At 38.1% G+C, this 12356-nt stretch overlaps 1 protein-coding gene across 1 annotated transcript; it reads right to left on the bottom strand.

Moving 5' to 3' along the window:
* Positions 1-4222: 4222 nt before the first annotated feature.
* Positions 4223-5264, bottom strand: LOC135231956 (olfactory receptor 5P76-like). The gene has a single exon (XM_064289191.1). The coding sequence runs from the start codon at positions 5165-5167 to the stop codon at positions 4223-4225; it is 945 nt and encodes a 314-aa protein (XP_064145261.1). The 5' UTR covers positions 5168-5264.
* Positions 5265-12356: the final 7092 nt, after the last annotated feature.

Here is a 12356-nt window from a genome sequence, read left to right as displayed (position 1 = left end):
TTCCATTAAGTGCTTGGCTGAGTTCTATACATCTTCATTTGACACTTCAGGTTCCAGGAATGACCTTTGTCTCTGTTTTACGTAGTTTTTTGGGTATTTGTTGTGAAGGGACAGCATGGTGCTTCTGTCTATGGCACCATGTTGGCCCGAAGTCTGAATAAACATTCTTAGTAAACACCTTCAACAAACAATTCCTCATCCATGCCAGAAATTCTGACTCTTGCTCTTTTTGTGTCCCAAGCAGTTAAATTTTGACAAAAAGGCTGAATTTTCTGTTTAGAACAGTAGAAGTGAAGATTACAGTTTAAATTCAGAATGGAGTTTTAATTTAGGCCTGATGTCATCCATTTCAGTTATACCAGTACCTCAGTTTTAAGGTTTAAAGTCCACATAGACAGAAGTGACAGGAATAACTCAGGATATAGTTCTTCAATCAGGACACCTTCTGCTTGGCCGGTGCTACTAGGTCCTCACTCTAGAGTCAGGGCCTGGCCTCTACCTCTGCCTCTGCTGGCCTGGCCTCTGCTTCTCCTCATGCCTGTCCTGGAGCTTATTCGCTCTACCAACAAGTGCCTAGAGGCACCCCACTACAGCAGTAAGCCTCCTACCTGAAGGCCCTCAGTTCTTTTGTTCCATTGGCTGGTAAGTGCACTGAAGCCACCTCACTGCATGGGCCAGGAAGCTGACCATGCATTCTCACACTGCTCTTCAGTGTTAAAGCTCTCTCTGTCTCCTAGGTCTATGAGGTTCTCAGCACACTAACCCCGGGTCCAAAACCCACACTCCACTTCAGGCTCTTCTTGCTTGTAGTGAGGTAACCACTCAACCTCTGTTGGGTGGGCACTTATATAGGTAAGTGGTTCAATCTTATTGGGCAGATTTTCACACCCTGTTTGCATAACTGACCAATCCCCTCACTGACTAAATTGACTAATCCCCTCTCAAGTGGCTTCATCTATTTGCATAACTGACATTTCTACTGGAAGGACTAGCTTCTTCCCTGGATAACTCTGAGAAGGGAATCTGTAATAACTCCTTAGGGCTCAGGAAAAAAATCTCCCAAGCTGATTTCTTCCTCTCTCTCTTTCTTTTATACAGAAGCAAGGCACAAGGCTACACAAAGAAACTCATTTCCTTGAAATTCTATTTTGTTTGCTGTTTTTATTATGAAAAGGTGTTGAATTTTGTCAAATGCCTTTTCTGTATTGATTGAGATGAACAAGTGGTCCTTTCCTTTGTTCTATTACTTTGCTCTATTACAGTGATTGATTTTCTAATGTTGAACCACCCGTGCATTGATGGATAAATCTCACTTGATCATAGAATATAATCATTTAATATGTTTTTTGATTTGATTTGCTAGTATTTCATTGGCTTGATTGTATTTATTTTAAGTTTCTTTTAATTCTTTAAGCTTAGCGGTATTATAGTCTCTGACTGTTTTGTGGTCTGCTGTTCCTACTGGTTCCCATGTTTAGTCTCTTGTTTCCTTTTGCATTGGACATTATTTTTCACTGTTCGATGGTCGTAATTCTCGGCAGGAAAAATGAAGACCTTTCTCCAGACAGGATGTTCAAGTCACCTTGTCTTAGACCACCTTACCCCAAGTTCCAGGCTCGAGTTTCCCTAGATTTCCAGGGCTGCAAATCTGTACAAAGGTTTGTTTACTTCATGTTTCTCCGGACCACCATGGTGTGTATGAGGTGCATGAATTAGGCTTCTCACCTGGACATACCCTAGGCTTTGAGTTCTGCTGCTCTCACTGCAAAAGAGCACTAAATCCACAGCCCCAGTTCTTAGCTTTTTCTTCTACTTGTCAAATCTCCTCATTATAAAAGCATTTGTGAGTGCTGAGCTCACTTCTCTGGGTAATCAAAGTTTACTTGGGTTCTCACTTATCCTGTAACCTCTAGTATGATTTTATGGAGTATTTAATATTTCATCAAGCTTACTTAGTTGTGTTCATCATGAGAGTTGATTAAAATTCCAAGCCTACCATTGCTGGAGCAGAAGCCTCAAAAGTCAATTGTATGTTTGTACACAGGCAACAGCTAGCATAAAGTATCTTCACCTACTTTGATCCTTTGCTCAGATATTACCTTCTCAGTAAGGTCTACACTGAAATGCCAGTCTTCTTTACTCTGCTTTGCTTTTTCTGTCTCTTTTGCACTTACTAACTCTAGTAGTCTATATCACATACATGTTAGTTTTGTGTTCTGTCTTCTCTGCTAGAATATTAATATCAAGAAGGCTGACACTTTTGTTTATCACTTATGCTTCCAAGAGCCCACACACTACCAGAGATATTAAAAGCACTGAGTATAATTTTTGACTGAATGAAATGAATAATGCTCTGTGATGATTAATTTTATGTCAACATGAATAGGCCATGGTGCCCAGTTGTTTGGACAAACACTAGTCTAGATGTTGCTATAAAGGATATTTACATGTGATTAACATTTAATCAATTGACCTTAAACTAAACAAATTACCCTCCATAATATGGATGTACTTCATCCAATCCGTTGAAGGCCTTATAAGCAAACTATGGCTTCCTGAAGAAGGATTCAGCTTCAACACTGTAAATAGACCTTGCTGGCATCACCAGCCTTTTAACTGACCTATGGATTGTGGACTTCCTAGCCTGCCTAATCCACCAGCCAGTTTCTCAAAACCAATCTCTCTCTCTCTCCCTCTAGTGGCACAGTGGTTAAGCACTCATCTCCTAACCAAATGGTTGGCAGTTTGAACTCACCATCAACTCAGTAGGAAAAAAATGTGGTAGTCCATTCCGTAACGATTACAGTGTTGGAAACTCTATGGGGCAGTTTAGTTGAAATCAACTTGACTACCAATGAGGTTATTTACATATATTCGAGAATATACATAGATGGCCCTGGGTGGTACAAACAGTTTCCTTTCAGCTACTAACCTAAAGGTTGATAATTCTAACCCACCCAACAGTGCTGTGGAAGAAACACCTGGCAATCGGCTTCCATAAAGATTACATCCAAGAAAACGATATGGAGCAGTTTAGTCTATAACACATGGCGTCACCATGGGTCTCAATCGATTGATTGCAAAAGGTTTAGCTCCCATAACCATGTGGGCCAATTCCCTGTCTCCCTTTAGCTGTGTTCACCATGAGAGTTGCTTAAAATGACCAAACCTGAAGCTGCTGGAATAAAAGGCTCAAAAGTCTGTTCTCTCTTTTTTTTTTTTCCCTCTTTCTACAGGTTCAGTTTCACTAGAGAAACTTGAATAAGACATGCCGTGTGATTCTGTTTACAAGAAGATGCAATTTGTGTCTGAATCCTTAAATGGGGACAGGAAACAGAAATACATGTAGCACTCATCAGCATATACAGGTGAATTTAGCCTCCCCAGAGAGGCAGGCACTATTTCTGCTGAGGAACAGTCAGTCCCCTGGAGTTTTATGAGCAGGATGTGGGCCTGATCATAAATTCCTCTAAGAGGTTCTTCCTCACAGACTCAATGTCATCCAGCTTCCTGGATTCTCCTGGAAATCCTTTTTTGCTTTTACTCTGCTCTGTCCCTGATGAGTTTGGGAACCTCATTAATTCCCTCAGAGGAAGTCGTCTCTTCTGATCTGATTGAGCAATTCACAGATTAGTTAGGGTGTTCTCATCCTCTTAGATTGGGGAGCCCTTATATCCAAGGCCAGAGTCAGAATCCAGAAACACAGGCTGGAATTTTAAGAGTCCACAAAGACCAACCCCAACAGATAAGATTTCTCCAAGCACCATGTGTTTAGCAATTTTCCTGTGTGGTTCCAGTTTGTGATTTCCCCTCAGAATTTATTCAGTCAACTTAAAACTAGGATTATCAGGCTCATCTCAGCATTATCAGCTGTTGAAAATGAACATGTCTTTAAAGGTTTGGCAGTACAATAACCCTAACTTACAACATAGAATTTCTTTAAAAATAATATATGAATAAAACATAAGAAGGATTTTCAGCAGATTAAGATTTTCTTCATGTGAACCAATTTGTGATTATTAATTCTAAATCAAATTTAATTTATTAAAGCTAACTCACTAGTGTCTCTGATTTACTATCTGAAGATCTACACCCGCATATACTATAAACCCCATACTGGCTAATTATATGCAAATACATTTTGCCCACAGGAACCAAATTTCTTTTAATATTACACTAATGGTATATTATTGCATCAAACTGTAGAAAATCAGAGGTTTTGTTAAGAAAATATTTTTCTACCAAGCTGTCTCTTGAGAGCACCCTTAATCTCATTATTCCTGAGACTGTAGATGAGGGGGTTCAACATGGGGATCACCACCATGTAGAACACAGACACCACCTTGTTCTGGTCAGTTGAGTAGCTGGACTTGGGCATCACATAAATGAATGTAATGGTCCCATAGTACAGAGCGACCGCAATGAGGTGGGAGGTGCAGGTGGAGAAGGCCTTGTGGCGGCCCTCAGTGGAGCGCATCTTCACGATGGTGATGAGGATGTAGATGTAGGAGATGGCTATGACAAACACTGTGACCACAATGATGGAGCCAGCAGAAAATGAGGGGACCACTGCAGGGATACTGACATCAGAACAGGAAAGCTTAACTAAAGGAGCAAGGTCACAGAAAAAATGATTGACCTGATTTGGTCCACAGAAGAATAAAGAAAAGAAGGAAATCGTAAAGGAGGAAGCATTGACAAAACTACCTACATAAGCCACAGAGAACAACTGCTCACGCACTTGCGTGGACATTTTAGTTGAATAAAGCAGTGGGTTACAGATTGCTGCAAAGCGATCATAGGCCATGGCAGCCAGAAGAAAGCACTCAACTGTCCCAAAGAAAGCACCTGATCCAAGTTGGATCGCACATCCAAGATAGGAGATTTTATTTCTCTCCACCAGGAAGTTTACAAGCATATTGGGTGTGACAGACGATGAAAAGCCTATGTCAGTCAAAGCCAAGTGGCTCAGAAAAAAATACATAGGATGATGGAGCTGAGGAGAGATTCTGATCAGAATGATTGTGCTGAGATTGCCACATATGGTCACAAGATAGATGCATAGGATGACCATGAAGAGGGTGACCCGAAGGGTAGGATTTTCTGTTAAGCCCAATAAGATGAACTCTGTCACTGCAGTGTAGTTCTCATCCACAAGGGAATCCATGAGACAATGGAGCTGGTATCAAAAAAGATCTGTGATGAAAAAATTGTGTTAAATAAATTATAAATTTCATGGCTCCAATTTCATTAATACACATATGGAAAGTCATTATAAATAAAGATATCGTTCAAGTGTCATTGCATATTAACACATAATAATAAATATATATTTGTCTTCACATGTTGATATGCAATTATATATATATATACATTTACTGTTTTTGGCAAAAACACAAGAAAATTCAACATATGATGATTTTCCTTTTTATATTATATTTTTCAAAAGTGCATTTAAGGTGGTTTTAAAGCTAAAGAATTAAAAAAAATGAAATTGATTAGAATAACAAAAGGAATGGTGAGTGTAATACTAAGCAAAATACAGGTTTCGTAATGAAACCTTCAGAAAAAGCTGTCATTCATTGCAATCTTCTCAAATGATAAGAATAGGGCTTAGAATTATATATACATATCCAAAACCAAAACAACCCCGTTGCTGTTGAATCGATTCTGACTCATAGCGACCCTATAGGACAGAGTAGGCCTGCCCCATTCCGTTTCCAAGGAGCGGGTGGTTGATTTGAACTGCTAACCTTTAGGTTATAGGTGTAGCTATTAACCACTAAACCACAAGACATAGTTCCTTCTTATTTTCTATAAAATCGTAGTAAGTGCTGTCATTATTTTGTAAATGAGGAAACCAAGTTAAAGAGATTATGTAGCTTGCACAAGGTTACATGGCAACATGTGATTGCCAGCAAGTCTGACATTTCTTTAGTAACTGCTCTATAAATGAAGTTAAGTACTTTCCTTAGTGTCCAATGCACTTGCCAATAGGTGGATATTAGATTATCCTTTAAGTGTTTTGACAGCTAATATATGAGAGAGGAGACTAGTTAGTTATAGATTTTACAAGGTCTATGGCTCCACTATAGAGCCCTGGTGGTGCAGTGGTTAAGAGCTAGGCTGCTGACCAAAAGGCTGGCAGTTCTAATTCACCAAGTGCTTCTTGGTAATCCTATGGGGCAGTTCTACCCATCCTATAGGGTGGCTATGAGTTAGAATTGACTCGACAGCAATGCATTTGATTTTTGATTTATTGGTTAAATAAGATACTCTAAAAAGAATAGAAATGCAATTGCTTTTGAAAATAGTACCAAATTAGGGGTGGAGTCACCTTTTGTAAATTTATTAAATTTGTAAATATTTGTAATTAATATGCTATCATTTTATCAAGTACAGGTAGGCCCCTGACTTTGACTCACTTCCATTCTGAGAATCTCAGTGTTAATCGGTTCCAATGCAAGTCAAATGCTTCATTTTTTTTTTTGTAGTTTTCACAGCTTTCTATACAGCAGTGTTTTGAACAGTAAATCATATCATTGAATGTCTTTGAGTGAACATTTAAGCATGATAACTCATATCATTGAATGTCTTTGAGTGAACATTTGAGCATGATAACTCATATTATTAAATGTCTTTGAGTGAACATTTGAGCATGATAACATCAGCTAATTATGCGCTGCACCATTGTATGTAGTACATATCACTAATGGTAAGGTACAAAAGAAACTTAGAAACAAAAACAGAAACTGATGGTCCTAAGCGTGGTTCATCCATAACTCAACTCATGGACTACCTCTAGTTTGAAATATCAGTCTAATTACTATGCAAAACACTCTATGGTTGATAATCAGGACATTAGTCAAGTGCATTTATTCAAGCAAATAAAATAATTTCCTGTTCTAATAATATTTTCTAATTGGAGCATTGTAGAATAAAATTATACTGTTCTTAACATAATACAGATATGCATTGGTCCATGATATGATCTGTGAAATAGGATGTTAGGTGAATTGTTCATTAGCATAATTAGCATAACACCATGTTAAAAACCTTTTGGGAGCCAGCTTCCAGTCATCCTTGTCGCTGCTATTGCCAATACTTCTAGTGCTGGAGCTGCAGGCAGAGGCCAGTGGAACAGGTGGTGGTAGGAGCAGAGTCACAGGAGGTAAGGAAGTCAGGTGGGAGAGGGCAGAGTGGGCCCAGCCGGATGGTCTGCCAGGCTGAACTGCAGGAGTACCCCCGGGCCCCTCAGCCGCAGCTTCAGCCACTGCCTGAGAAAACCCAAGAGCCGGTGCCCAGAGCCGAGTCCTCTGACTCACCTGCCTATATCCCACTGGTTGTCCAGTGCTGCAAGAGTCTGGGTAAAGGATCTTTAAAACGATTTTAAAAAAGCAAACACACTAGTTGCGGGCAAGTCAATTCCAACTCGCAGTGACCTATAGGGCAGAGTAGAACTGCCCTATAGGGTTTCCAAGGAGCAGGTAGTGGATTTGAACTACTGATGTTTTGGTTAGCAGCCAGCTCTTAACCATTATACCACCAGAGCTCCATTAAGACTATTAGGGGCAAATACACAAAAGGAGAGCTGCTTTCCGTTAAAAAAAAAAAAAAGAACTTCATGAGACCATGGACTATATGCTGTGCAATGTTTTAAGCCACGCATGTCTGTGTACAGCTGAATAAAGTGTAACCTAAAAATTTTTAAAGTTTATCGAGGATCACCCCCCTAGTGACTATGTTGGCTCACAACTTCAAATATTCCAGCTTTACATTCTGAACTTGTCCACTGTTAAAAGCATTCGGACCCATAAGCAAAGTAAGTTTTTCTGCCAAGCTATTTACTAACAATAAATACCCAACACATCTTGGAATCCATTCCATGGCACTGGTTTTTTTGTTTTTGCTTTTTAACTGGGTAAATATCTTGTTTAGATGGTGTTGAATGATCGTATAAATTTCTGGTCATATGGAATACTAGTAACTTGGATTATCCCTTTTTATTCACATGAAACTGATTGTGGAAACAGAGTAAATCAGCCAGAGATTCTTACTAGCTGGTTGATTGGTTGATTACGTGTGCCGTTTGCCGTCCTTGACCTGTGAGTACAGACAGCCTTAGAAAGTAATGTTTCTCAGATGCTAAATGAAAATCAATTTTCAGATTCATTAAAAAAAAAAAAAGAAATTCTTACCTCTTGGAGTAAAAACTCACTCATCTTTGGTAACAATTCTAAAGGCACCATCGTTTCATGGATTATCATTTACTATTGTTTGCCTTTTGGGATAAATCTCTGAAGACTCTGGAGACCCAGATGTGAATTCCGAACCCCACGGAGCATTGTCACAGTCTGGGGGGCACACTGAGCAGCTGCCGGCCACACAGAACCAGGACTAAACCCACTGCCGCCCAGGGTTTTCTGACTCATAACGACCCTGTAGGACAGGGTGGAACTTCCCCGTAGAGTTTCCAAGGAGCACCTGGTGGGTTCAAACTGCTGACCCTTTGGTTAGCAGCCATAGCGCTTAACAACTGCGCCACCAGGCTTTCCGCCCAGGATTCTGTAAATTCTCAAGTGCTCAGTTTATTCTTTTGTTTCTCATAGATGTTCACGCACAGTTCTGTAACTTTCATTTAATAATTATTGAGAAGTATAGTGTAAATTGTCTTAGGGTCTCCGTGAGTCAGAATCGAATCTATGGCAACTAGTTTAGTTTCAGTTTTCTACCTAAATATTGGTTCCAGGTTTACTTTGATATTTCTGATTAAGGGATACTCAGTGCTCAACTACAGATATAAAAAGGTAGTCTTAGCTTTATCCATTCTGTATTGTTCACTGATAAATATTTTTTACTGGTATTTACAAGTCATTAAGTAGCTTGGGGAATATGAGACGGAACTTTATGTAAAGTTGAATTTTAAATAACGAGAATTATTAAGACACGTACATTAATTATTATAGCAAAAGTTACAAAATACACACCTTGAAAATTGTATAAGATAGAGAGTTAAAGTATAGAAAGAGGCTTGGAGGAATTCCAGACAAGAAATACTCTTTCACTTACTGTCAGTGCTTCAAGATGTTGCCTCCTGAGGAGTAATTTACGTTTTAGGGAAGATAGTCATGGTTAACACGTGTTGTCAGTCTGAAGACAAAAATCTTATCCAAATTCTCTTGCTAATCCTAATTTTAGAAACTCTTATCTCTTTCTCTCTGAAGAATGAGTAAAGTAGGGTTTTCTTCCAACAAAAGAAGAACCAGCATTCATTCAGAGCTTTTTTTCTGCCAAGAATGATGCTTAACATTTTATATAAATTTAATACTCACGATTCAACAATTTTGTGAGGTTATCTGCTTTTATTCTGCTTATTTTTCACATGAGAAAACTGAGAATTAGGAGTTTAAGCAACTTGTGTTAGTAGGTGAAATACGATTATTCTTGATATTAATACAACACAGGAATTTCAAATTAGGGAATAGTTATCTTTTGTAAATGTATTAAATATTTGTAGTTAAAATATTATTGTTTATGTAAGAGTGTGAAATATCAATCTAATCACCATACAAAACCCTGATACCCAGGATGTAATTAAAGTGCAATTATACAAACAAATCATTTTCTACTGTAATGTTTTCTAATTGGAGTGTTGTAGAATGAAATAATATTATTTTTGGCATAGAATACAGCTGAATAAAGTATAGCCTCACAAGAAGTTTAGCCAGGATCATCCAGCTAGTGGCCAGGATGACACTCATCTGCAAATTTTCTGGCTTTTTATCCTGGGCTTTGTCCATTGTGTCTTGTTGACTGTGATCCTAGAGCACTCAGACCCATAAATAAAGTAAATCTTTCTGCAAAGATGTTTAAAATAATAAATCCCCAAAGAATCTAGACGCTAATGAATTAATTAGCATTGTGGTGAATGTCATGTGTAGATAGTGTTGAAGATTATATGCGTTTCTGGACTTATGGGTGGATAAATAAGGAGTCCCAGTAATTTGAATTAAGCTCATTTTTTCATACTAACCTGACTAGAATCTTAAGAATTCAGTCAAGGTTACTTGCTACCTGATGGCCTGATTACATCTGCCTGGTTCCCCAACTATGGCTTGTGAGTACAGACACAAGCACAGAAAGCAAAATGTTCTCAATGGTGAATTATAGTCAATAAGTCCAGTTTACTCACAGATGCTGAAATCTTACCTCTTGAAATAATTCCTTCATCTTTAAGTAATAAATCCAAAGTCCTTGTATTTATATAGCAGCTATTTTATGGTATCATTCTAGTATTGTTTGCCTTTGGGGATAAACCTCTTTGAAGATTCAAATGTGAAATGAAAAGCATTGAAGATCATTATCACATTCTCCAGTGGAAATTGAACAGTTCAAATCACACATACACGATTAGTCTTAAGGGTTCTGTTAATTCTCAAGTGGCCTATTTATTTTTTTATTTTTGTTTCTATGTAGGTGTTTGTGCACTTTCATTTGACAATTATTGGGGTATAATAAAATAAATTTGTCATAACTAAATATTAGTTTTTAATTTACTTTGATATTTCATCTTAAGGAATACTTAAGTTCATATATAAAAGGTAATGTTATCTTCATTCATTCAGCTTGTTCATTTTGTAAATATTTCATAGCGAGAATAAGAAAGTCTGTTTCATACCTTGGGGAATATGAGGTAGAACAGCATGTAAAGTTGAATGTTTAATAACAAAATTATTTAAGACATGTACATATTTTTTCTAGCAAAATTTATAAAATAATTACCTTAAAAGTTATATAGATTGAGAACTATGAAATAAAAAAGTTATCCATGATTTAATAAGACAGTCATTCATACAGCATTGCCTGAAAAGGATGATTACTGGTTTGTGGCTTATGTGACTAGAGAGATGATGGTAGAAGCAAGTATCTTCAACCCAAAGATGCAATATAATTGTCTTCCTAATCCTCAATTTATAAAGTCCTCCCGATGCTCCCCTTGGTGGAGGTGGGAAAGTGGCTCATAAACATAGTGACTGAGCCCTCACTCCTATACAAATACTAATAAGCCACTAGACAGCAACTACAACAACAATGACTAATGCTGTTGAGCATCTTTCCATGTGTTTTTAAGCCATCTGAATGTCCTCTTCAGTGATCCTTTGGCTGTCATATCTGATAATCCATAATTAAGAAGCACATCCTATAGCTTTGCTGCTATATTTTCTTGTAAAAATCTTATGGTTTCATATATTGGTTCTCCATCTATTAAAGTTTTTTTGTAATAGTATTACATATGGACTCAAAGTAGAGTCGACCTTAGTGACATGGATGGAGTAAAACTTTTGGGACCTTCATTAGCTGATGTGGCACGACTCTAAATGAGAAGAAACAACTGCAAACATCCATTAATAATTGGAACCTGGAATGTACGAAGTATGAATCTAGCGAAATTGAAAATCATGAAAAATGAAATGGAACACATCAACCTCGATATCCTAGGTATTAGTCAGCTGAAAAGGACTGGTACTGGCCATTTTGAATCAGACAATCACATAGCCTACTACGCTGGGAATGACAACTCGAAGAGGAATGGTGTTGCATTCATCGTCAAAAATAACGTTTCAAGATCCATCCTGAAGTACAACGCTGTCAGTGATAGGATAACATCCATATGCCTACAAGGAAGACTAGTTAATACTATTATTCAAATTTACACAGCAACCACTAGGGCCAAAGATGTAGAAATAGAAGATTTTTATCAGCTGCTACAGTCTGAAATTGATAGAATATGCAATCCAGATGCATTGATAATTACTGGCGATTGGAATGTGAAAGTTGGAAACAAAGAAGAAGAATCAGTAGTTGGAAAATATAGCCTTGGTGATGGAAACAATGCCAGAAATCGAATGATAGACTTTTGCGAGACCAACGACTTCTTCATTGCAAATACCTTCTTTCACCAACATAAACGGTGACTATACACATGGACATCGCCAGATGGAACACACAGAAATCAAATTGACTACATCTGTGGAAAGAGACGATGGAAAAGCTCAATATCATCAGTCAGAACACGGCCAGGGGCCAACTGTGGAACAGACCGTAAATTGCTCATATGCAAGTTCAAGCTGAAACTGAAGAAAATCAGAGCAAGTCTACGAGAGCCAAAATATGAACTTGAGTATATCCCACCTGAATTTAGAGACCATCTGAGAACAAATCTGACACATTGAACACTAGTGACCAAAGACCAGATGAGTTGTGGAATGACATCAAGGACATCATCCATGAAGAAAGCAAGAGGCCACCGAAAAGACAGGAAAGAAAGAAAAGACCAAGATGGATGTCAGAGGAGA

The sequence above is a fragment of the Loxodonta africana genome, chromosome 7 (assembly GCF_030014295.1).
Source record: "Loxodonta africana isolate mLoxAfr1 chromosome 7, mLoxAfr1.hap2, whole genome shotgun sequence".
NCBI classification, from domain to species: Eukaryota; Metazoa; Chordata; class Mammalia; order Proboscidea; family Elephantidae; genus Loxodonta; species Loxodonta africana.
Note: the sequence above shows the minus strand (reverse complement) of the source record. Positions and strands in the feature narration are given on the sequence as shown.